This window comes from Cavia porcellus, unplaced genomic scaffold (assembly GCF_034190915.1).
Source record: "Cavia porcellus strain 051 isolate PalLab524CR breed Dunkin Hartley unplaced genomic scaffold, mCavPor4.1 scaffold_5, whole genome shotgun sequence".
Lineage (NCBI taxonomy): Eukaryota > Metazoa > Chordata > Mammalia > Rodentia > Caviidae > Cavia > Cavia porcellus.
Genome location: NW_026947488.1, coordinates 27,666,417 through 27,692,522, shown reverse-complemented (window position 1 = coordinate 27,692,522; position 26,106 = coordinate 27,666,417). Strand labels below are relative to the sequence as shown.

Sequence of the window (26,106 nt, the reverse complement as noted above, 5' to 3'; positions counted from 1 at the left end):
GAGATCAGCTTTTTAAAAAGTATCTAAATTTAAATTGAAACCTTATTATTTGAATGAATATCCTCTTCCTTTGTTGATTGAAATTCGTTTCAATTACATTTCCTTAAGAGGACATGGATGGAAAACATCTTGAATATTTCCAAGACAAAAGTTGAATAATTTTATGTGCATTTCATTTTAAATTGTTACATCTGTGCTGTTTTGACATTTAAAACCATTAATTTTAACTTATAATTTTTGTCCTGAGGCAACTGAGAGTCAGATGCACACATCTGGACCATTAATGTCAAACATTGTTTCATTCAGGTAGTTATAAAAAATTTTGATCATGTCAAATCAAGAATGTAGAATCAGCCAGGCATGCTGGTACATGCCTGTAAGCCCAGCACTCAGGAGGCTGAGGCAGGAGGAGTGCTGTGAGTTTGAGGCCAGCTTGGCTACAAAGTAGAATTTAAAGCCAGCCTGAACTGCACAGTGAAAATCTGTCTCAAAAAGAAAGTGAAAAAAATAAAGAGAACATAGAATCAGATTCCTGAATTCTATTCCCCATACCCCTTCTCCCAAATAGAATCCACTGAAAGAAGTGAGAAATTCTGTAACTAATGTAGCACAGACTAAAAACTTTTAGCAGGGTTTTGGGGATATAGATCAAAGGCATAAGCACCTGTGTGCCAAATGCAAGGTCCTGAGTTCAATTCCCAATAGCCCCCTGCTCCCCAAAAAGAGGCCTGTATGATTGATTTTAAGTTGTACATATTTAATGTTTGAGTTTCATGTGTACCTGTGAAATCATATCACTGTCAGTTTCATAAAGTCATTACCTTTGAGAAATTCCTTACCTTTATTATTTTTTGTGTATGATACATTGGTAATTTAAAATATGTAATGTTAGTCTTATTTTTACTTGAAGTGTTAATAATGAACTTAAGTAAGAAAAGTGAACATTTTGAAGTATTTTCTATAATTAGAATAGATACTTAGATACAAAAAAATTTGGAATAAAAAAAGTACCAATATTATTCAACTCATGATATTTCTTCTTCATTTCAGGCTTATTGAAAAGATTTATATTGCATCATTTTTTTCTTTTATTCCTTGGCTTATCATTAAGGGTGATTCTGTGTTTAAGAGTCACATAAGCAGTGAGTGATGGTACATCCCTGTCATTTCTGTACAGTATTCAGGAGACTAAGGCAAGAGTATTGGGAGTATTGGGAGTTCGATAGCAAGCCCCTGTTTCAAAAAAAAGACTAACATAATCTAACCAAGTGACATCTATCACAGAATGCAAGGATGATTCAGTATGAACGAAATGAAAGAAGAAAGATGCAATGACCATAAATAGATCCCTTCCCCTTATTTTTTATAAAAGAAAACCTTTTAATGAACCAGAAAGCAAATTTGTATGGTAGGTAGAAATATTAACGTCCTGAACGCAAAGTAGAACTTAAACTTAAAAGTGGTAAAGAACAGTCAAGGACAATTGGAGCTCTGGGAGATATACAAGTGACTGTGTCTGGCATAAAGTCACATAGTTGGAAATCAAACACTAGAAGCCCAGCCAGACATAGGAATAAACAGTCAGTTGCTGAAAAGAGACACCTTTACTTGTGTTTATTTGTTGTATAAATAGTACTAGTTCCCCAGATTGATTTTAATAAAGCCCCTCATTTGCATATATATCTTTTTTTTTTTTTTTTGGTCTTTTTGAGACAGAGTCTCACTGTGCAGTTCAGGCTGGTCTTGAGTTCACTTTGTAGCCTGGGCTGGTCTCATACTTGGAACAATTCTCCTGCCTCAGCCTCTGAGTGTGCATATATAGCTTAGCATTCCTTAAAGATTTAGGAATGTTGTCTATTTGATTGTCAACAATGACCCTGTTAACTATAGCATTGAATGCATGTTACAAAGAAGGATACTGATTTTTTTTTTTTTGTACTGGGGACCTTACACTTGCCAGAGAAACTGAGATTTTTGAGGAATACCAAAGAACTTTTTATTCAAAGGCTGTATTTTTTTCTACCACTGCATCATACTCCACATCAGAGCGGTCTAACTGAAATACCATTGTAAGCAACAAAAAGTGGCTACTTATGTAACTTTAAAAATTCTTTAAAGAATTTTAGTATCCTTATTTACAAAAAAGGTAAAGTTACTTTTGATAATAATGTAAAATATAAGCTATTCCAAGCTAAACTCAAAATTAGTAATGTCTTCCATGCTTTTTCTTCTTATTGTCTTTGAAACTTAGTGTTTTTTTACTTTTATAGCATATTTGAATCTAGACCAGCCATGTTTCCTGTGCCAAATAGCTAGTTACACATGCCTAACAGCTATCATATTAGATAACACAGCACTGTGTTATTGAAAACTCATGCAAAAATCTGTAGTTATAAAACATACAAATTTGTGGTAAGGTATACACTATTATAAGAAGAACTTTTGCATTATATGCTGATTAACCAGAAGTTTCATATAAAAGCCAGAATTCCATGTATATTTATTGACATGATTCAGGGACACATTTCCTCATAAACTCAAAACTATTTGTAATCCTGTTATCTTGCCCACAAAGAGCTTCCAGAAAACAGTTAAAAACCCTTAGCTAGTTTGCTTGTAAGTACTTCTTTCCACAAAACAGGAATGTATTAAACCAGCTGGAGTCAAACACATAAAGCTTTGTTCTTAGTTCTGGTTTCCGTAATGCTGTGATCATGCAGCATGAGTGTATAGTTTGATGAGTTTATGCAACTACCTCTGTTTTCATTAGGTATGATGAAGACTGTTTTCACCAGTTTGTAATTGTCTTAAGTTACTTTCCTCCTTACTGGGACAAAATACTGGGCACTCAAAGTTCAAGGAGGAAAAGTTTATTTGGTTAAAAGTTTGTAGAGATTTCAATCCATGATTGTCTGGCTCCATGGCAGGGTGACATGGCAGCAGGGCATCAAGGAGGAGAACCAGTTCATGACAAAGCAGGACATGTACAAGGCAGCAAGTCCAACTGACCTTATCAGCTTCTTCTGCCTCTTTTATAATCTATCTAGGCCACTAGGCCCAAAGCAGAGGCCAAGCCAATCAGTGAACTGATTTAATAATTACACACCCTCTTAATTCCAGCATCACACACTCTAGATCCAGCAACATCTGAAAAAACCTTCACCTACAACCACATGAAACTTTGAGGGGCCATCTAGACACAAGCCATAACAGTAACCATTGCTAAGAATCAATTCCCAGTTAACTGGCAATGCTGTATGTTATCTTTGCAAAGAGACAGAGCCCTGGGTGCCCAAAAGTTATGTAACAGAAGTTGTCAGGCAATCAGGGATGTTTTCCAGGAATTCCCATCATGGAAGTGCTAAATCTGTGGTAGTCTTTACTACCCCTGAGGCTGCATTTCTGTATTTAGTGATTATCCACCCAATAGCAGACCTTATTGGACTATGTGGGTGAACATCTGAACTAAACTTTTTAAAAACTTTAGCACCCAGAACTAAGTAGAGCTGAATCATTGGTCAGCTGATGTGCTTGGTGACGTCTTTGGGCTGAGTTATATCCCCAGTCATTTTTATGTTTTAAAACAAGACTTGACTGAATTACCCAAGTCGGGTGCATTGTGTTACCTCAGCCTCCCAAAATGCTGGCAATTCATGTATGCACTACTATAGCCAGCTGGTAAGATCTTTTAATGTTTGAGAAATAAGTATGTTCAAAGAAAGAGAAATGTTCCTACCATATAATTTAACTAAGTTAATGTAAGTTGGAATTTTTAAAAATTTTAAAATAAAAATTAACTTTATGGTTACCTAACTAATTAAAAGAGAATACTGGCTACATGTATCTTTGCACTGAACGAACTTACTTTTACTTAAGAATATAATTAAAATAGTGAAAATTAACAGCCTTTTTTCTTTCTTTTTTTTTCCTTTTTGAGACAGGGTCAATCTGCAGCTCAGATTGGCTTTGAGTTCACTTTGTAACCCAGGCTGATCTCAAATTTGCAAATGATCCTCCTGCCTCAGCTTCCCAAGTGCTGGGATTACAGGAATGCGCCACCATGCCTGACTTAACAGCCTTTTAAAATTTAATATTTTTTACTCTGAAAGAGTAATAGCTGAAGTGTTTTGGAAGGGATTGGACCTAGATAAATAGAGTTATATGAAAAAAAATAGTTATATGAACAAATGACAGGGTGTCTACATTAGTCTTCCATATTTCCTAACAGTTTAAAAACATTCCGCTTCTTAATGATTATCATGGTTAATAAGGTTGTGATTTATATTACCATAATACTATCTTTTAAAATGTATGATATTATATTAATTGTACTTGTTTTTGTCTTCATTTTTTATGATACTAGAGATTGAACTCACGGGCTTTGTACTGAGCTGTATCTCCAGTTCCTTTTCAATTGTTGTGGTTTTTGAGACAAAGGCTCTTGCTATGCAATCGAGGTAGACCTCAAACTCAAGGCTCTCCTCCTGCCTGCCTCAGTCTCCCAAATGCTGGGATTACAGATGTGCATCACCACACCCAACCTCCCTTTTTTTTTTTTTTTTTTTTTTTTTTTGTCTTTTTCTTTTTTTATTGGTACCAGGGATCGAACTCACGACTGCCTGCTTGCAAGGCAGGCGCTTATGCCGCTGAGCTAAATCCCCAGCCCCTTCAACCTCCCTTTTTAATGTTGATAAAAGATCTTGCTAAATTGCTAAAAGATATGTGTGCCACTATGCCCAACTACTATAGGCTTTTCCTTTCCTCTTTTTTTTTTAAAAAGTGGTACTTAGTAATTCTCATTTATTGTTCTTTGTTTTTGTTTTTGTTTTTTGGGGGTTTTTTTTGGCGGTACCGGGGATCGAACTCATGACCTCATACTTGCCAGGCAGGCGCTTATACTATGCCACTGAGCTAAATCCCCAGCCCGTTTGTTTGTTTTTTGAGACAGGGTCTCACTATGCAGTTCAGGCTGGCCTTGAGCTCACTTTGTAACCCAGGCTAGTCTGGAACTCTCAAGGATCCTCCTGCCTCAGCTTCCCAAATGCTGGGATTATAGGCATCTGCCACCATGCTGGGGTTCTTTTTTTTCTTATCACATAGGGTTGTACAAATTTTTAAGATTAACTGAATAATCTGGCCTAGAATTAGTAAATATAACCTGCTCTGACCTCTACTATTACATTATGCTTTAGCAAAACAACGTAATTACCTTTTAAACTTTTTTGTTGTGATAAAATATATATAACATAAAATTTATTAATTTATAACATTTACTATCTTAATCACTTTAAGTGTATTTTTTAGTGATATTAACTACATTCATACTATGCTTTGAGAACATGCTGATATAAGTTACTGTCGTTTGGTATTGGTTCCCTATGCGCTGAACACAGGGAATTCAGGGAGGTAGACATGACCCCTGTTATTCCAACATTGGCACCACTGAAGCATACAAATACTTTTAGGTAATAAGTGCATGCAGAAAACATGACTAGGTAGTCTGGTAGTAGAGTGGAGAGCAACTGTAGTTAGGGAAGATCCATCTGAGCAATTGTCATTTGAACTGCACTATTGGGAGAAAGCCAATTCTAGGGAAAAGATAGAACCTGAGCCAAGGGACTGAAGTGGGAGTTTTCTTGATGTACATGAGAAATAGAACAAAAGTGAGCGTGGTTAATGCCATAGTGAAGGTAGGACTGGTAAAAGAGGCAGCAGTTCTCCGATTCTTGGTTTAAGGGACCCTTTAGGCCTTTTGTTGTTTTGTTTTATTTTTTAAACAGGGTTTCACTATGCAATTCAGGCTAGCCTTGAACTCACTTTGTAGCTAGACTGTCCTAAAACTCACAACAGTCCTCCTGCCTCAAATTCATGAGTGCTGGGATTACAGGTATTCACTACACCTGCTCCCCTTTGTACTCTTGAACATTATTAAGGATGCCAAAGAATATTTCTCATGAAATAGAGGTACACACATTTTCCCATTTTACATTTTTAAAAATTTACAGTACTTTAACTTAACATGCGCAGCAAAAAAACCAGCAAAAGACTGAAGATGTAATTTATACAGTGGGAAAAAAATTTTTGCCAGCTACTCTTTAGACATATAAAGAACTCAAAAAATTAGACCCCCCCCCCCACATTTAAAGACCCAGTTAATAAATGGGCATCTGAAATGAATAGATACTTCTTAGAGGAAGAAATACATGCAACCAATAAAACATGGAAAAAATATTCAGCATCACTGATCATTCAAGAGATGCAAATTAAAAACTTTGAGATTCTTTTTTTTTTTTTTTTTGGTACTGTGGATCGAAAGCACAACCTCATGCTTGCCAGGCAGGTACTTATGCTGCTGAGCTAAATCCCCAGCTCCAACATTGATACTCTATCTGCAGAATTGCTATTAATTCATTGAAAAGAAAGGTTTGTGCCCATACTGTTTGATCAGTTTTTCATGCCTATACCTTGTAATATGAACAACTACTTTGAAGATAGATAATAGTGTACAATGTACTATTGTTGCTCTCCTACAGTCTTGTTTTGAAATTTTTTGTATTATTGTTTTTATTTATTTTTTCTTTAAAATAAAATTTAAAGAAAGAATGAGTGTCATGAAGAAGTCAGCTGATAAATGCTGGTGAGACTGTGGGGAGAAAGAATGCCTTTTCCACTGTTGGTGGGACTATAAACTGATACAGCCACTATGGAAATCAGTATGGAGATTCCTCAAAAAACTAAAAGTACAAATTCCGTTTGACCCAGCTATTCCCTGTGTAGCTATCTTCCCAAAAGAGTTAAAAGACATACTGTTACTAGGTAGTTCCTGTGGAAATGGCTCACCAGTCAAAACTCTTCCAGGTCCTTCTTGCCTTGAACAAAGAGTTAGATGAAGTAAGCTAAAAAACAGTACCAAATGTTTATTTGAACTGTAAGGGATAAAAGGGTAAGGGAAGAACTGGCTCTATAGAGTGAACTTGTGCCTAAGAGAAGAAAGGAAAAAGCAAAAATAAAAGTGCCCTCTGAATCTAGATGGCACAGAGTGACCTACTGTGAGGAGTCACCATAAGCAGGCCCTTTGTGCAGTCTCATCTCTTAGGCCATCCGCATGTCAGGGAAGCCTGAGAGAAATTCTGTGCACAGGGTCCTGGAAATTATTTGACACTGTCCTGGGATCTTGTAATTGACAAGTGCTACTTATTTTCCTAGCCAGCTTTACTATACTCTACCTCCTGAATCATTACCACACACATATATACATAACCATGTTTATAGCAGCACAGTTCATACTAGCTATATCTTGGAGACAGCCTATATATCCAGCAACAAATGAATGGATTAAAATGTGATGTTTACACACAATGGTGTACTCCCTCCCATTAAAGAAACAGATAAATTTGAGTCATTTGTAGAAAAAAGGATACAGCTTGATGTTAACTGAAGTAACTCAGGCAAACAAGCATCACATAATTACTCATATGAAAAGTTCAATATATATGTAAAGAACAAAATAATAGGAAAAAAGAAAAAGAGAAGAAAAGGTCTTATAACCTAACATAGACAGTGTATCAAAAAAGCACCTTGACTCAGTACAATTGTCTTACATATTTTGTATGTTCTTTGGCCTATTAGTCTGGTTTTCAATCTGTATATATGGTACTTAACTTTATAAGGTCTTATAAGAGAAACAAATTAATCTAATGCTGGAAAAATAAAAGGGGAGGAGACTGGGGATATAGCTCAGCAGCATAAGCACCTGCTTGGCAAGTGCAAGGTTGCAAGTTTGATTCCCAGTACCTCCTGCCAAAAAATTTTTTAAAAGGGTGAGTGATTGGAACATGTTGTGAGTTGAGCGTGATAACACACCCCTGTAGTCCCAGCACTCAGGAGGCTGAGGCAGGAGGATGGTTGGAAATTTGAGACCCACCTGAGCTACAAAGTGAGCTCAAGCCAGCCTGAACTGCATAGTGAGACCCTGTCTCAAAAAAATGAAAAAAAGAAACATGTTATATACATGTACCAATATACTACAGTGAATATAATCATGCACTAATAAAAGAAAGAAAAACTAATACTTATAGACCTGTTACCTGTTAGGATGAATAACATTTTTTCCTGAAAAATACTTTTCATAGCAAACATTAGTAAGAGTGACACTGTTTTATAATTTTACAGATCTTCTTAGTGGCTTAGAAGATACCTAAATTTTCCTACTTGTTTCTAGATTATCTCTTATGCTCATTCATTATGTGGTCTCTGGAAAAGAGGTCAAATACTCTGTTACTATGATTATGAAAATTGTTTTGACCTGCTTAAAGACCCTCTGTGCACCCTAAGGTCTCTAGAAACCTTGGCAGTCCCTAGAGCATACTTCAGGAACTGCTTGGTAGAACATGCCATTTAAGCTAAGCTAAAAAGTTCATGTATTGTTGGAAGAACTGTAGAAATCCATTGGAGGAGTTTAAATACTAAACTGCAATTTTCAAATCAGGTCTCTGACTGCTACATGAAGAATGAGTTGGGGAGGTCAGATCGAAAGTAGTAAAAATAGGCAGTCCAGTTGTACATGACAGTGGTTACAGTACTGCCAGAGCAAAATAGAAATGATAATATTGTATTGCATGATATTTCAGAGTGGGATGGTTAAGATTCACTAGAAGATTCTGTATTCCAGAGACATTCTAATACAGATGCATCTACTGGAACTAAGAAGACCCAGTTTGAATCTTAGGAAGGCCATTAATTAGTGGTGTGAGAAATTGGTAACATTTCTCCCAGCTGGAAGAAATGAAAAGAAGGCAGGGAAGGAAGGAGGGAAGAAGCAAATGAGGGTGGGAAAAAGAAAGAGGAAATGAAAGGGTTATATAAGACCAAGAAGATTAGAGATAGCTTGTTTCCTCACGGTCTCAGATTCTCATTTGGCTGTGTATGTTTGGCCAGGACAGCAGTGCTGTAGAATACAGTATTAAGAGATCAAGAATCAGTGGATTTGTGGGGGTAGTCTCCATGAGAACACAGGATACTAATCAAATTTATGTTAGTTTTTTCTGTTCATGTGAGAAATATTAACTTGGTGAAGACTCGAAACAGATGGTGTGTAGTTAGATTAGATGACTGTATTATTCCAAATAAACATTTGCTGGAGCTGGGAAGCTACAATCCATATTTCATGTCTCCCTATTTACATTGTTAGGTCAGTTGTGTTGCCAGTGCTTTTAACTTACATTAAGGTTATCAACAAGGTTTTGATGTTGGGAGGGCTATTACAGCATACCCTTAAATATTAAAATCACTAGTGTTGGAACATACCCTTTAGTTACTTTCATGGTTGTTAATGCATTCCTGGTGAGTAGATATCTAATAATACCTTATACTTTAATGGACTGGTATAGTGTTTTCTTATATGCTATTTTATTTGCCTTTTAACACCTCTGTTGTCTCTACTTCAGATGAGGAAAGCAAGGCTCTGGAGTGATTTGCCCAAGGTTCTGTAGTACCTAATAAATTAGCAGGAATATTAGGATCTAGTCACGTCTTCCAGTTTCAGACCCAGTCTTCTTTTTTCTATAGAAGCCTCTCTTTAACTCTTTAAGAATACAGCTGGTCTACAATCTCCTTCACTTGCCAAACTGTCCTTTTCATCTTTGCGGCAAGAAAGCCTTTAGATTTACTGCTACTGTTTCAGCTAAGTGATGATTTTAAATTGAGGGAGGAAGAAAAATTTGCATTAATTAATTCTTTTATCTACTCTCAGATGCTGTAGGCATTGCTACTCAATGAAGTTCTGAGGAAAAATTTATATGCCATTTATTTTTCTTTCTTTTGTTACAAATAATATATTCTTATTTTCTTTGCATACGTATTTGAGTTAATGCTGCAACAAAACTTTTAATAGTAAGGTTTAAAAAATATTTAACCATATGTTTAATCATTGTAGTCACTTAAGCAACTAGCATATATTCCTATGATATTTTTGAATATTTATTCTTGAAACTCATAGTGCCTCCAATCTAGCAGATAATACTTTTTATTTGGTTTCCAGTGTTTAGTTTTGTTTTCCATTTTCCTGGCTGCTCATCTTTCATTTTTTATAGTTTGTCTTCCATGATCTCTACAAGTTGCAATACTGGTGATCCCAGTACTAAATATCAATTTAGTGTAGGTAGACATCAGTCACCTTGTCAGCTTCATGTAAACGGGATAATGTAGACTGTTGTATTTTAATATGTGACATCTTTTGTTTATCCTAATGCTTTTGGAATTCATCCATGATGTTGGGTCCATATACCAGTAGCTGTTCCTTTTGGTTATGTATTATAATTTGTGTTTCTTTGATAACTAGTATGTTGATCATCTTTTTATGTGTTTATAAGTGATTTGTATGTTTTTGGGGGAACTGTCTAAATACTTTTTGCTTAGTCTTTGTTTAGACAGGGTCTTGCTATGTAGTTCAGGCTGACTTTGCACTCACTGTGTAGCCCAGGCTGAGCTTAAACTCAACGATCGTTATGTCTCAGCCTCCTAAGTAAAATTTACACACAAGAATGTCTTTTGTGTACCTGCCTTTGTTACATTCTCTTTGATACCTCTGTTATAAGTAGCATGCCACAGGGCAGATGAAAAAAAACATTGTCACACAACTAGTAAGATAGAGCAGCTTTCACTTTAATCTGAGAGTCTTTTGCCCAGTCATGGTGCTTCTATGCATACCTGGGTGTTTTCTCTTTTTTTGGGGGGGGTGCAGTTTTCCCTCTATCTAGTAGTTTGGGAGTAGCCTCTTTCCTTCACATAATTGCCCATCTGCTTTTCATCATTCATTCATTCATTCATTCATTTTTGGTTTCTTGAGGCAGGTTCTCACTATGCAATTCAAGCTGTCATGGAGCTCAATATGTAGCCAAGGCTGACCTCAAATTTAGGACTATCCTCCTACATCTCCCTGCCAGGATTATATATATCTCCATACCATATATTTAAAGTAACCAAAATATATAAACTCAACACAGGATCTATATTTAGAATTGAATTGAAACTTTATGATAAAACTAAGGAGTATTTTGATTTTTCTGTGACCAAATATTGGGAAGTTTTGCTTCATTTGGTTTTTTGCTTTATGGTATTGGAGATCCAACTCTGATCATCCTGCATGTTGGGCAGCAAGTACCCTACCATTGAGCTATATGCTTCACTCCCTATGACCAAAGACATTATAGCTGCTTTATAGTTCAAGCAGTGATTTTTATGGGCTCACGTCACATTTGAAGGAACAGATTTTCTTCAAAGTGTTCAAGATGTGATTCATACAACCCAGAACAAGGTAGAAAATGTTTGCCAGCTGTTCTTCAGACAAAGGATTACTATTGAGGACATTGAAAGAACTCAGAAACAGTCAGTCCTCCCAAATTAAAGACCCAGTCCAACCATGAGCATCTGAGATGAATACACACGTCTCAGATGAAGAAATATAAACAAATAAATATGTGAAAAACTGTTCAACATCACTGGTCATTCTAGAGATGCAAATTAAAGCAACATAAAAATTCCACCTCACCCCAGAAAGGATGGCTATTATTAAGAAATCAAGCAGTAACAAATTCTGGACGGGGTGTGGGACAAAAGGAATTCTTCTCCACTGTTGGTGGGACTGTCAACTGGTACAACCACTGTGGAAATCAGTGGGGGGGTTTCCTCAGATAACCGGGATTAGCGATCTCATTTGACCCAGTTATCCTGTTTCTGGGCCTTTTCCAAGAAGAATTGAAAACATCATGCCAAGCAATATATGTGCACCCATGTTTATAATTTGTAATAGCTAGAGCTTGGAAATAACCTAAAATGCCCATTGACCAAGGAATGGATAAAAAAGATGGGATATTTTTATACAGTGGAGCATTACTCAGCCATAAAGAAAGATAAACTGGAGACTTTTATAGGTAAATAGATGCAACTTAATACTTACAAGTGAAATAAATCAGACACATGTAAATATCACATTATCTCACTAGTGTAAGATACTAAAAGAAAAACATGTATGTGTATAAAAAAGATAGTTACACTACTTATTTCTCTGTGTTCATGAAGAGAAAGATTTGTACTGATATTGTTTGGACAATCGAATGCAGATATCTTCGCTCTGGGTAAATGATTTGGGGGTGACAGTGTGCAGGATATGTACCATTGTTGCCCCCTGATTGATGTGTTTTGAATTTTTTTTCTCTTTGCAATAAAATGGATTTTGGGGATGTCTTAGTTGCTTTTTACTCGTTGCTGAGACAAAATACCTGAAGCCCAAAGTTGGGAAAGGAAAGGTTTATTTCTTACAGTTTTTGGAGGTTTCATTCCACACTCAGTTGGCTCCAACACAGGCGGGCATGGCTGGACTGCCGTTCATGGCAGCTGCAAACGGCAAGCTCGAACCAGCAAAGAGAAAGACACACCTTCTTCCTGCCATTACATCACATCCTGGCTCCACCCCTATGTGGGTGGAGCACTGACACCATCAATCAAGCACTATACAATGAACCATCACAAATTAACACTGCAAACTCATGAGGCCTGAGGGACACAAACATAAACCATGACGGGAGAAAAAAATGTTGTGGTGCATTTATAGTACATAAATGTCAGTTTTATAAAAATTGAGGAATGTTGGACCAAGAAAAACAAAAACTCAAGAAAGGATCTGGACTTGTTGGCACATGCCTATAATTGCAACACTCAGAAGGATAAGGCAAGAAGATCATCAGAAGTTTGAAGCCAACCTGGTTTACATAATGAGGATCTATCTCAAAATACAACAAAAAAATAGGAAGTTACTATAACAGTGATGGCATAAAGGCATGTCATAGCTATCATTTGAGCATCTGCTGAACTTGTCAAATTGTATACAACTTGAATAGCTCTCCCATACCATGAAGTGCATTCATATCACACAGTTTTTAACAAAAATAGCATATTATATTGCAGTTATATTGCTTTTGTAACTGTTGATTTTTGGGTTATTCCATGTGAAGTTACATGAATACATTGTTAATAGTATACTCATTTTCCCACAGGAAAGGTAAATATTGACTTGAATATCTTCACGTCTAGTTATCAGCAGATTCAGAATTGACACTAGTGTTCTATATTATAATTATGCGTCCTTATTTTAAGATTGTTCTTTTTTATCACTTGTATCTTTTGAAAAATGATCTGTGAATAGTATTCTTGAGGCTGATTTTGTCTTGTGTAAGCTTTCAGTTGGTTGCAGCATACAGTTCAGTGTTCTGTTGTTGAACTGCTCCAGTTGTATCTGTGGGAGTCAACTCCGGTGTCTCCCCTTGAATGCAGAACAATTGCTGCAGCTTTGATTATATGGAGGCTTATTTCCTTACACTGGTATGTACAGAGCTGGCTATGGTATTTCCTTCTCTCCTCAATTGGCTCTAAGCATTGCAAATAAGGCTAGCTGAGGTGCTGATACGTAATCTCTAAAGCCATGAGAAGGTCTCCTGTTTCCTCCAATAGTGCTCTCTGTAAGATATGAGCACAGGAGGATGGTAGAGCCATCAGCTCCAGGAATATCAACTGGGTATGAGCTTCAAAGTAAAAAGGCTATGATTCCCAGAGCACAAAAGTTTATATATCAGAAACCAAAGCAACAACCTCCTAAAACAATTCAGTTGCTACCTTAATTGAATTATGCAAATTGATCTTTCTATTTATCCTTCTCTCTGCAATTTGCAGAGATACTTTTCTCCCTACCTGGCTAGCCAGCTCAAGTTACTCACATAATTCCCGCCATCGCCATCTTCACTATCACTCATCCCTGAACCACCCCCCTTCTTCACCAGATAATAAATTCACCAGAGAGGCCGAGAATCAGAGCCTTTTCCCCCATATCTTCACTGGGATTGGATTTAGGACCCCTTTGCTGCCCTTGACTTGTAATATGTCTTGGCGCCTTTACTCTCATCATGGGTTGCATTGGAGGTGGTAGATTAGAATTAATTTGTTGGGATTCCAATAACATCTCAATGGCAATACAAATATAACTCTTGGATTGTGAGGAAAACTAGAAAAAGGTTTACAATATTTCTATGCCTGTATATAGTATTTGGGATTATAATAGTATCCTGCCAAGTGCTGAATGTTAAAAGACATCTCACTGTTAAGTGCTCCTCAGGCCTTTGGTGCTCTTCCTTCTAAGGCAAGTGGTTTACTCTAGGTCATTACACATTATTTTTATACATGTCTATGCTTTATATGGAGTACAAGACAATTGTCAGTTCTTTCCTTCCCTTCTCTCCCACTCCCTTTAGAAAGCTGGAACCCAGATAAAAAGAGCTGGAAACATACTGAATGTTCTCTGAAGGTGGCTGAGAAAACACTGTCAGGGAGAAAAAGTTAAGTGCAACATCTCATTAGTGCACTAATCAGACAGGATTACAAAAGAAAATGTCCTGAATAAAGAGAACATAAGAGGTGACAGCATTGCCCACGTTGTTCTCAGAATATTGCCCATTTTTGTAATGTGATTTGTGACTTAGCAACTTGGCTTCCTTGACTTCCTTTATTCATTATATTCCTTTCCAAAATTGTGGACATTGAAAACTAAAGTGTAAAGGTAATATTTGGTAATATTTTTCTCATTAGAAAGGGTTCTGTGAATGTGCAAAGATATACGCAGTTGTTAGTATCATGAATGAGCATTCTGATGGTCTATCTTTATATCTGTGTCTCTCAGAAAACAATCTTTGACTTAACATTCATGTTTCAATCTTCGCTATGAATTTCCTTGCATTATCAATTGAATTCAGCAATTATTGGAGATTCAATATGTGGTACTTTAATGGAAAATTTAAAATTTTTGAGAAGAATATAGTTCAATTTAAAGCTGACCTATTGTCAACCAAATATTTTAGAAATCCTCTTCAGGGGGCTGGGGATTTAGCTCAGTGGCATAAGCACCTGCCTTGCAAGCAGGCGGTCATGAGTTTAATCCCTGGTACTGATTTAAAAAAAAAAAAAAAAAAAAAAGAAGTCCTCTTCAGGGAAAAAACTACTAATTTTTTTAATAGTCTTAGTGGGATGGCACACACCTGTAATTCACATGCTTGGGAGGCTGAGGCAGGAAAATTTCTGGTTTGAGGCCATCCTGTGCCATTTAGCAAGTTTGAGGCCAGCTTTTTACCCAGGCTGCCCTTAAACTCCTGGGCTCAAGCAATCCTCCTGCTTTTGCCCACTGAGTAGCTAGGACTATAGGTGGCAGTAGCTACCATCCATTTCAGGGAAAAATAACTTCTTAAAGATACATATCTATTAGCTTTAAAAAAAAAATAGTAATTAGTATTGTGTTTGATTCCTGATACAAAAAGAAATAAAGAAAAAGATGTTGTCTTGGTTACATCAACCAAAACTTAATTTTAATCTAATTTCTCTCTGGAATTTTGTTGTCTTTTTTTTTTTTAAATGCAGGGTCTCATTATGCAGGTTGTCCTTGAACAGGACAGGTTAGGCTGGTCTGAAACTCAGCTATCCTCTGTCTGAGTGTCCCTAGTGCTGGGATTATAAGTGTGTGCCACCACAACTGACTTACTGCTTTTTAATATTATCACACAGCTGCTTATTATGAATTAGCCTTATGGGTAAAGTAGCCTGTATATAGTTTAGAATTAGCACTACTTTTTATCTTTTTTTTTTTAACAATATATGTCATAGGTGACATTTAAATGTGTGATGTTACAGATTCTGACTTCATTTTTTTCCTTGGTGTAGTTAGTATATATACTTAGTACTTCATCATAGTATTTTATGTACAACTGATTATGATTTTTTTCAAATCCTTTTATTTCGAGAAAAAGGTAAAACAAAATTTCAAAACAACAATCAGGGGTCAACAATGGTATATACATTGAGTATTGCCATCCCCAAATTATGATTCTGTTTCTGGGTCATGCAATTGAAGCCTTCTGTAGTTTTGTTTCCTTGAAACCTGTTGGTTTAGGTAGTTCTTATATTAGCTCTTGTTCTCTGTAAATTTCACTCATTTGTAAGAAGTCCAGAACGAATGCATTTGAGGTAAGCCAAATTTGTAACTTGGATTCTTCCTTTCTCAAAACCATTACTTTCAGCTCACAATACACATTGTCCTTTTTCCTTTATTCCAGTTGTTAGAGTTAACAGCAATCCACACTGGACACCTTCTGAGTAGAGAAATTTAGTCTCTCACAATTTAGGAATCAGAAGTTCCAACTCAAAATAATGGTATCAGCAAGAGCTGGTTCCTCCTAGGACCTCAGAAGGAGAAATCAGTTTTATGGCTGTCTTCTAGCTTTCGCTGATTGTTCACGGTGCCGTGGCATTCCTTCCTTTATAGATACATTGCTCCTAGCTCTGCCTCTGTTATTACGTGATGTTGCTCTGTTGTTTTTTCTCACATTTCCCTCTGTATATGTGTCTCTTCTCTCTGTCTCTATTTATCTATCTATCTATTTTTTGAGATAAAGTCTTACTTTGTAGTACAGGCTTAATTGATCTTGCTTATGTAGCCCAGGTTAGCCTCGAATTCATGGCGCGCCACCATGTCCCAGCCTTGTGTGTCTTCTCTTCAATTATGCCATTCAGATTGGATTTAGAGCCCATCTGGATATGCAGGATGATTTCCTCTTCGGAAGAACCTTACCTTAGTTTCATCTTTAGAGACCCTCTTTTCAAATAAGGGAATATCATTTTGGGAGCTGACATTCCAATTATTTACAAAGCATGCTCTTAACCTCTTAATTCTTCAGGAAAATACATTGGTATTTAAAATTGTTTTTGTTACTTTCATGGTCTTACAGCAAACTCTGATCTCCATTTCTTTTCTTTTTTGCAGTTGGTTCTGATAAAAGGGTCCCAGCAATGCCTGGATCGCCTGTGGAAGTGAAGATACAGTCAAGATCCTCACCTCCCATCATGCCACCCCTCCCGCCAATAAACTCTGGAGGACCAAGACCAGTGTCCTTTACTCCTACAGCATGTGAGACCTCTTAATTACTTGGATTTATGGCTCAAAGTGACATTTGGATCTGTGACTGACTTCCATTGAATGTTCTACATATACTATTCAACATTTTCAAATGCTGTTAAATTACTATATAGCTAAAGATAGATATAGAAAGCTGGGATCTATGGTGGCTCAGTGCAAAGGCCCTGGCTTCAATCCCCAATATCAAGAAGAAGAAAAAGGAAAACAAAAAGATATAAAAAGCTAGGCTTGCCAGATATGCTACCACATACCTGTAATCTCAGCACTCAGGGGACTAAGGTAAGAGGATCACTGCGAGTTTGAGGCCAGCCTGGACTACGAAGAAAGTTCAAAGCCAGCCTGAACTATGTAGTCAGATCCTGTCTCAAAAACAAAACAAACCCCCGTCCCCCAAAAAAGAGCCTGGCTTAGTGATACATGCCTATTATCACAGCATTCTGCAATGTTCTGGGAAGCTGAGGCAGGATGGTGATTCAATAAGGCTTAGGTGATTCAGTAAGAGTGTCTGTCTGTCTGTCTGTCTCTCTCTCTCTCTCTCTCTTTCTTTCCCTCCTTCCCTCTGTCCCTCTTCTCTTCCCAGTAAGTTAACCTAGGACCTTTGCACTGAGTTACATTTCTAGTCTTTTTTTTTTTGAGTCTCACTGTGTAGTTGAGGCTAGTCTTTAACTCACTATGTAGCCCAAGCTGGCCTCAAACTTGCAGTGATCCTCCTGCCTCAGCTTCCCAAATGCTCAAGTGCTAGGATTACAGGCATGTGGCACTATGTCTGGCTCCATCCCTTGTGGTATTTTATTTTATGTCTTTTTGAGTCACTAAATTGCCCTGGGTAGGCTTGAACTTGCAATCCTCATCCTTAAGCCTCCCAGAAATGCACCAGCATACTTGGTAACATCATATCTCAAAGTAAATAATCAGAATAAGTGTAGTTCCATCAAAGGCCCTGGATTCAGTCCCTTGGACGACACACAAAGAGAAAAGCTTGTGGGTTTTTTTTTCGTTTGTTTTTTAAATGTTCCTCATTCCCTATGAGAATTGTAATTATTTTAGATATTTAGAAAAATAATGGTATAAATATATTCTTACTCTTTGTCTATTAAGTAATTATTTTTACTTCTTTGATTGTAACTTTTTTTTTTTTTTTAATTGTTGTACTGGGTATTTAAGACAAAGTTTTGCCAAAAATCACTGAGTTGCCCAGGCGGGGCTCAATGTTGTGGCTTTTCTGCGTCAGCCTCCCAGATTGCTGATCCCAGGCATGTGCCATCACACCTGATGAATTTAAATTATTATATTGACTTAAAGGATTAAAAGTAAATTAAAAAATGGCCTCTAAAAGTGTTCTAAGGCTATCATAAGACCCTTTAGAAAAGAGAATGTAATAGTATTAATTTGCTGGGGCTGCCATAATGGAGTATTGTGTCATTGAGTATCTTATTCATTTTCTTACCATTCAGCAGTGTAGAAGTCAAAGATCAAAGTAAACCAAGGTTGCTTTTGAAACTTTTCTCCTTAGGTATCCATGGTCACCTTCTCCTGTGCCCTCCCATGGCCTTTGCTCTGTGCATAGGGAGTCCTATTGTCTTTTATTCTGCTTGCAAGGATACCAGTCCCATCAATTAGGCTCCACTAATTTGACTTCCTTTAACCTTTGCTACTCTTTCAATCTCTTTTCTCATATACAGTTAAAGTCTGAGATACAAAAGGTTAGGGCTTCAGCATTTTCATTTTTTTTTTTAGGGGTGAGGTAACAGGAACTGAATGTAGGACCTTTCAGTTGCCACACAGATGCTTTGCTGAGCTATATTGCCTGCCCCCATCATAGAATTTTTGAGAGGACACAATACAATCTAGAACAAGTCCGTTAGTCACTAACCATGTAATAGGAATCTCCCTCTCTTGCAATCAAGGAAATACAAACTAAAACCCAGTGTATTATGCAAGTTTTGGTAAGGACATCTTGAGCAACTTGAATGAACACTCATACATTGTTAGTTAAAGTGTTTGAGTTTTGTTTTGGGTTTGTTTCTTTCTATTTTTATTTTCCTTTCCCAGCATTGGGAATTAAACCCAGGTCCCTTGGCAATGAACTACATCCCCAACTCTTTCATTTGAGACAGTCTTAGTATGTAGTTCAGGCTGGCAATCCTCCTACCTCAGCCTCCCGAGTGCTGGGATTACAGCTGTGTGTCACTACACATAGCTCCCAACTCCTTCAATACAGCGTTACAATGTGTATTTCAGGCTACCTTTGAACTCACTCTGTAGGCTGAGCTGGCCTTAAACTCACAGAGATACTCCTCTATCAGCCAGTTGAGTGCTGGGATAACAGGTGTACACCAGCATGTCCAACCTGGGTTTGAATTTTTAATCAGTCTGCCTCACCTCCCAGAGGGCTCGGTTTACATACATGTACTACCACACTCAGTTTACATTTAATATTCGTTTTTTTTTTTTGTTTGTTTTTTTTACCTGACAGTCTGTCTCTCTATGCATCAATCTAAGAACAGAAACGAAAGTCGTATGTAGTCTTTCAACATGTGCTTTACAATGAAGGAGAACACAAAAAGAAGTTAACAAAAGACCCTTCATGTTCTGCATTTAAACTGAGTCTCTCATTTTGGCTTTGTTTTAGTAAGCAATGGCATCAACCATTCTCCTCCCAACCTGAATGGTGCACCATCTCCACCACAGAGATTCAGCAATGGTCCTGCATCTTCTACATCATCAGCACTAACAAATCAGCAGTTGCCAGCCACTTGCGGTGCTCGACAACTTAGCAAGTTGAAACGGTTTCTTACCACCCTACAGCAGTTTGGTAATGATATCTCACCTGAGATTGGAGAGAAGGTTCGCACACTTGTCCTAGCACTGGTGGTAAGCACGGCATCATTGTTGTCAACCGTTGCCTGACAGCTTTGGCATCCATAGCCAGCAGAGAAATTGTGGATGTTGCTGCTAATTTCCTACGTACAGTGGGACCTCAGTTCACAAACTTAATTTGTTCCATTATTCTGGAAATGGTAGCCACAATCATGTTCATGCTGGAAAGATGGCCATGGCTGGTCACCTGATGCAATTCCCATACAAAACAAATTTTGCCAAAAGCTTCTGTTTGCAAACAAAAACATTTATGAACTAAGGTACCACTGTATAGTAATGAGAAAAATTCTATGGACCGAATTAGTTATAATTTGTAAAATACTGTGCAATTACTTATTTCGTAACAGTGTTTATCCAAGAAACAAAAGGCTTATACCTTTTTGTTTAAAGCTAATAGTAGCTTGGAGTTTGTCTAAAACTGGTTTTAGTAGACCCCCTGAGGTCCAACCAAATTAATGCAGGGAATTTTGTAATTTAATATTCCATGCCTGGCATACTCTTTCCAAACTAAAGAAAATAAGAAGTAGTCAGTTAATGTTCAAAACAACAATTTATAAAATTACTAGTCTCGTGGTCTGGTATCAAAGGGATTAAACAGTTGTTTTAGAATTTTATTTCTTTTTAAAATTCTTATTAGTACATGTTTACAGTACTTAATCATTACCTTCTTCATGAGGAGTTGTACATGAACGTAATATATTTTAATTCTTTCCTATTTCCCTTCTTTCTACACTTTAGAATTTTCCAGTATTCCTAATCTTTCTTTCTTTCTCTCTCTCTCTCTCTCTCTCTCTTTCTATACTGAGTGTCCTGAGCCTATGAAATGAGTGGTTTTCTGGTACTGACCATTAGATATAGTTGACAGAGTTTATAAGGGAAGTACTGCTAGTTCTTAGTATTTGTACTTCAAGATTTATCCCAGTAAAACTACTCTGTTCTCTAGGGCAGTTTTACTTACTCAGTCATCTGTTCATGGACTGTGGGGTTGCTTCTTACTTTTCACAATGTGTATACAAATCTTTCCTAAACCATAGTTTCATGGTTAATCCAGGTTGTAACATATATCCAAATTACCTTTTTTTTTAAGACTAAATTATATTCTGTTGCACAGAACTGCCATTAGAAGAAAAATTAACATGTTCCTAGTGTTAAATTTGTCTAATCAAAAAAGTATCTCCTTGTTTTATTACAATAATTATGAGTAATATTTTGGTAGGAATACATAAGTGGAACCAGAATTTCCAGGTAGTGGATAACTCATTAGCCAAATTCTAAAAAAGACGCAATTGGGTATTTATCTGCAGTCTTTGTCCTAGTGTGCAAAATATAGGCTGCTAGTACTCCTTAACTATACTAAGGATCAAACATGACCATTTTCTGCTGCAAGGTTAATATATGTCTATTTATTTGTAGAATCTACATTCCTGAGGATAGATTGGCAGTATTTCATATTCCTTAAACTTCAGTAGTTCTTTCAATTCACCAGTATCACTTTTTGAAATTCATACTAAGAAAGTAATGAAGTCGTGCATTAAGATAATCAGTCTAGTACTGGAGAGACTAAGGCAGGAGAATTGCTAAGGATTCAAGGCCAACTTTGAATTACATAGTGAAACCCTGTCTCAATACCCATCCCTACCCTCCCCACACACGATAATCAGTTTAGAGCTAGGGATGTAGCTTAGTAGTACCATATATAAGACCCCAAGTTCTATTCCCATTGCCTTCTCCCCTCCTCTTAAAAAGATAAATCAGTTTCACATTACTTATAATCAAGGAAATTAAAGCTACTAAACTTCTATTATAACCATAATTATATTATATAATTGAATTTTATGTAGTCATTAAGTATCAAGTCATATCAGAGGCTGAGGCAGGAGGATCACTGAATTTGAGACCAGCCTGAACTATAAGGTGAGCTTAAGGCCAGCCTGAACTTCATAATGAGACCTGTCTCAAATAGACCAAAAAAAGTAAGAATCAAGTTGTGTTCTGTTTCCTAGGCAAGAGAGAAATACTCCCTGTTTCTTCTGATTAATACAGCAAGATACCCTGGGTATTTTGTATATATTTTTAAAATCCACATGAATGTAATTATTTTGTACCATAGATATGGACTAATAAAAATTAAAAATTTTTTTTGGTTCTGGGGGATCGAACTCATGACCTTGTAAAAATTTTAAAATAAGAAAAAATAATTAATAAACAATAAGACTCTCAAAAGATAGACAGTAGGGGTTCACTGATTTCCATGGGACCCAAGGAACAACACAGTAAGATAGGGACAAAGATTTTGCTTTTAATAATATATCCTAGAAAGCAGAAACTGGTAACTTGGAAACACCAGTGAGCTCAAATTAAAGTGCTTTTGTCTAGCCCAAAGAACAGGAAAGGAACAACCACACAAGACAGAAACTTTTAGATAGTAACCATCATACTCCGGCCAAACATCTTCAGTTAAAACTGTGATAATGAAAGGTACCTTTCTCCCTTTATCAGATTCTTCTTTTTATTTCTGACTACTAATATCATAGATCAATTTGATTCAATTTACAAGTGTCATGTGCTTCAAACAAATACTTACACTCAGTTTAAAGAATTTGAAAATGGTTTATAGACATTGAAAAGAATTTTATTGTGAAATAAGATAAAATGTTCAAATATTCATGTAACACGATTAAACTGGGTATACTCGCGGGCATGGTGATGGCCTCCATCTATAATCCCAGCTTTCAGGAGGATGGGGCAGGCCAACCTGGACTACAAAGTGAGTTCAAGGCCAGTCTGAACTGCATAGTAAAATTCTGTCTCAAAAAGGCATAAAAAAGGAGGGTTTGGGTGGGCTGGGGTGGGGTGGAGGATGTAGCTCAATGTAAAGGCCCTCCAGTCAATCCCAAGTACTGCCTCCAAAATAAATGCTTAAATGTTTTGCTTTTTATTTTAGTTTACTATATTAAAAACTAAAAAGTTTGTAAATTTTGAAGAAAAATATTTTCATTTGCTTATTACCCTTAGCTGAGATTCATTCCTATTTTAAAAGCCTAGACTTTTGAGAAAATACAGGAGAAATGTTAATAAACTGTCTTGAGGATAATAAAAACTAACTGACAGTGCTTTGCCAGTTTTGTTTTATGCTGATATGCACACAGTGCACTTGATGGTAGAAGGCAACTATTGCTCTTTTTTTCTTCTAAACTTTCCATGTAGAAAATTCAGGACACCTATTCGGTAACACAGGTGGACAGAAGAGGACAGGGAAGTTGGGATAATGGATGTGGAGATGAGAATAAACAAGGTGAAATTTCTGTCATTAAGAAAACAGAATTTAGCTTACCTTTTGTTGTTGTTTGTTTTGTTTTTTGTTTTGAGACAGGGTCTCACTATGTAGCCCCAGTTGCCCTTCAACTTGCAGTATCTTCCTGCCTCAGCCTCCTAACTGCTGAGATTACAGGTGTACGCCACCTTTGATTGGAATCAGTGTCCATAATGGTGTCCTCAGAACTATCATTTTCCTTATGATTTAAAAGGGTTCATCACTGTGCAAGTCAGTGTCCAGTTTTGAAAGCTGAGTAACACTGTGTATCTTTCTAGAACTCAACAGTAACCATTGAAGAATTCCACTGCAAGCTCCAAGAGGCCACAAATTTTCCTCTTCGTCCTTTTGTGATTCCATTTCTGAAGGTAATTATGATAAACTGCTGATTGTCATTTATATTCAGTATTTCCTGAAGTGTCTACTGATGCCCGTTAAATGTGGTCAAGATCAGGAAAGCTTGCCACATTCTTACATATTTATTTTATTTTGGACTGGTAGAGAGGTGTGAGTATAATCTGCAAATAAGCCTCATGCTTTAGGAAATGAGCATTGCAGAAGCCTTGAGTTGAGTTCTATGTGCACTGTTGGTAATGCTTACAAAAACAGGTGGTTCTAGAGGAAGAAGTTGGGTGGGCTGGAGGTGTAGAGGTGGGTAGGTAGATGCTGAAGAGATTGCTGGCCACTAAATCTTTTGAATATGACCAAAAGGAGAAGAGTATGTGTTATCCGAGTGGAGGCTGGTAACAAAGGAGAAATTTCTGAAGTTTGGACTTGTCCTGAGTTCGGATAATGTGACAAGGCAATAAAACATTAATGTCTCCCCAAACTCTTGTTTAGTGTAGTCTTCATAATGTCTTCTGGAATTACTGTTCCCAAGAACATAAATTTTGGGGACACTGTTCTAAATCATTGCTTTTACTTGATAAGTAAGACAGTGTTATATTTATATGGAATATGGGCCTTTGGGAAGCTTTTTTATTTTAAAATTTTACACAGACAAGCAAAAAAATGGTACAATAAAACTTTCTCTATAATCTTCACCCACATTTTCCAAATGCTACCACTTTGCCACATTTGTAGTTTCTGTTTTTCTTCAGAAATGTTTAAATATAAACTGCTGCTGAGCATGCCGGTACTTGTCTGTAATTCCAGTACTCTGGGAGGTTGAGGCAAGAGAATAACAAGTACTAGTCTAGGCTACTTCAGAATTTAGTGAGGCCATATCTGAAAAAAATTGAAAAAGTGGCTGGAGGTGTAGTTCAATGTGAAGAAGGGCCTGTGTTCAATCCCTAGTACCAGAGGACAAAAAAATTGCACACATAATATTGAAGCCAGACGTGGTGGCGCATTCCTCTAATCCCAGCATTTGGGGAAGCTGAGGCAGGGAGATCAAAAGTTGAAGCCCTACCTGGGCAGTATAGTAATTTAGCAAGATCCTGTCTCAAAAAATGTAAAGCTGGGGATGTGAGTGAGTGCAAAGACCCTGGGCTGACTTCCCAGGAAAGGGAGAGGAAGGGTGGGAAAGATTAATAGTGTCCTACCAATGTCTTGGGGTTTTTTGAAACAGGATCTCACTGGGTAGTTCAAGCTGATCTTAAACCCATTATGTAGCCCAATTTGAATTGGCAAGGATCTTCCTGCCTCAGCCATCTGAGTGCTGGGATTATAGGCATAAGCCACCCCACCCATTACTGTTCTTTACAGAAAGAAAAAAAAAGCCACCCAAATTTTTTATGGAGCTTGATTCCTGGATCTAATTCAGAATCACTGTTTAATTTTAGTTATGTCTCTGCAATCCGTTCTGTTCTGTTCTGTTCTGTTCTGTTCTGTTCGAGACAGGGTCTCACTATGTAGCACAGGCTGGCCTTGAACTCACAGCAATCCTTCTACCTCAATTTCCTGATAACTGGGATTACAGGTGTGCACCACCACACCTGGCTGTGCTTTACATTTTTGAAGAATACTGTTTGTTTTATAGATTACACCTCTGTTTTGTTTGGAAGGTTCCTCATAATTAGAATCAGGTGAAACATTTTGTGGGGGCAGAAATAGCTAAAAGGCAACAATCACTCTATGTTTCAAGACACTGGTGATAATTTTTCTATCATTGATAATGTTGACCTCAATCACTTTATAAGGTTGGTGTCTGCCATGCTTTCCCACTGAAAATTACTCTTTTGCCACTTAAATGGTAGTTTTGCAAAGTATGTAACAGTTTGATTCATACAAATTTAAAAAAAAAAAATGAAGCTGACAGAGATTTTATTCAGCCCCGAGTAGTGCATACCTGTAATCCCAGCACTTAGGAGGCTAAAGCTGTGAGTTCAAGGCCAGTCTGAACTGTGTAAAAGACCTAGTCTCAAAAAATAAAAAGCAAAAAAAAAAAAAAAAAAAAAAAAAGATTTTATTCAATTCATAATTAATGACTGAATCAATAGGATGTCACAGCCAATTCAGGGAGCGTCCAGATAGCTGACATACATACATCAGACTGTACAAACACAGGTGAAACATCATCTACAATGGGCAAGGGAAATCAATGGAATTTCTCACAGACAATTTGTATACTCATAGAGAGTAGTTATTTTATAACAGTATCATTTATCTAGAAGTTAAATAGTTATAAAATAGCTGCAGGGCAATAAAAAGACTAGTCAGACAACTAGTTTGTTGTTGACTAGACTGAATGAACTGTGACCCAAATCTAGTCCATAACATGGTTTTACAGGTGAACTTTTGTAATTGACTTGGTGATAGGTGATAATTAACTTGTACTCCAAATAAACTGCATGCTGTCATATCATCCCCTCTATACTGAGGATTGAACCCCCAAATAGCTAATTTTACAGGCATGTACCACTGCACCCAGTCATTCTTTTCATTAGTAATAAATTGAAAAAAA

At 36.9% G+C, this 26,106-nt stretch overlaps 1 protein-coding gene across 6 annotated transcripts in view; it reads left to right on the top strand.

Annotated features, from left to right (window-relative positions):
• Cbfa2t2 (CBFA2/RUNX1 partner transcriptional co-repressor 2) overlaps positions 1–26,106 on the top strand; it is a 144,468-nt gene that overhangs the window by 78,463 nt on the left and 39,899 nt on the right. For all 6 annotated transcript variants that reach the window (XM_005002722.4, XM_003467727.5, XM_063248509.1 and 3 more), the window contains 3 exons: positions 16,856–16,999; positions 19,641–19,882; positions 23,480–23,569. In XM_005002722.4, the coding sequence (XP_005002779.1) occupies positions 16,856–16,999; positions 19,641–19,882; positions 23,480–23,569 (476 nt within the window). The remainder of the gene's footprint in view (positions 1–16,855; positions 17,000–19,640; positions 19,883–23,479; positions 23,570–26,106) is intronic.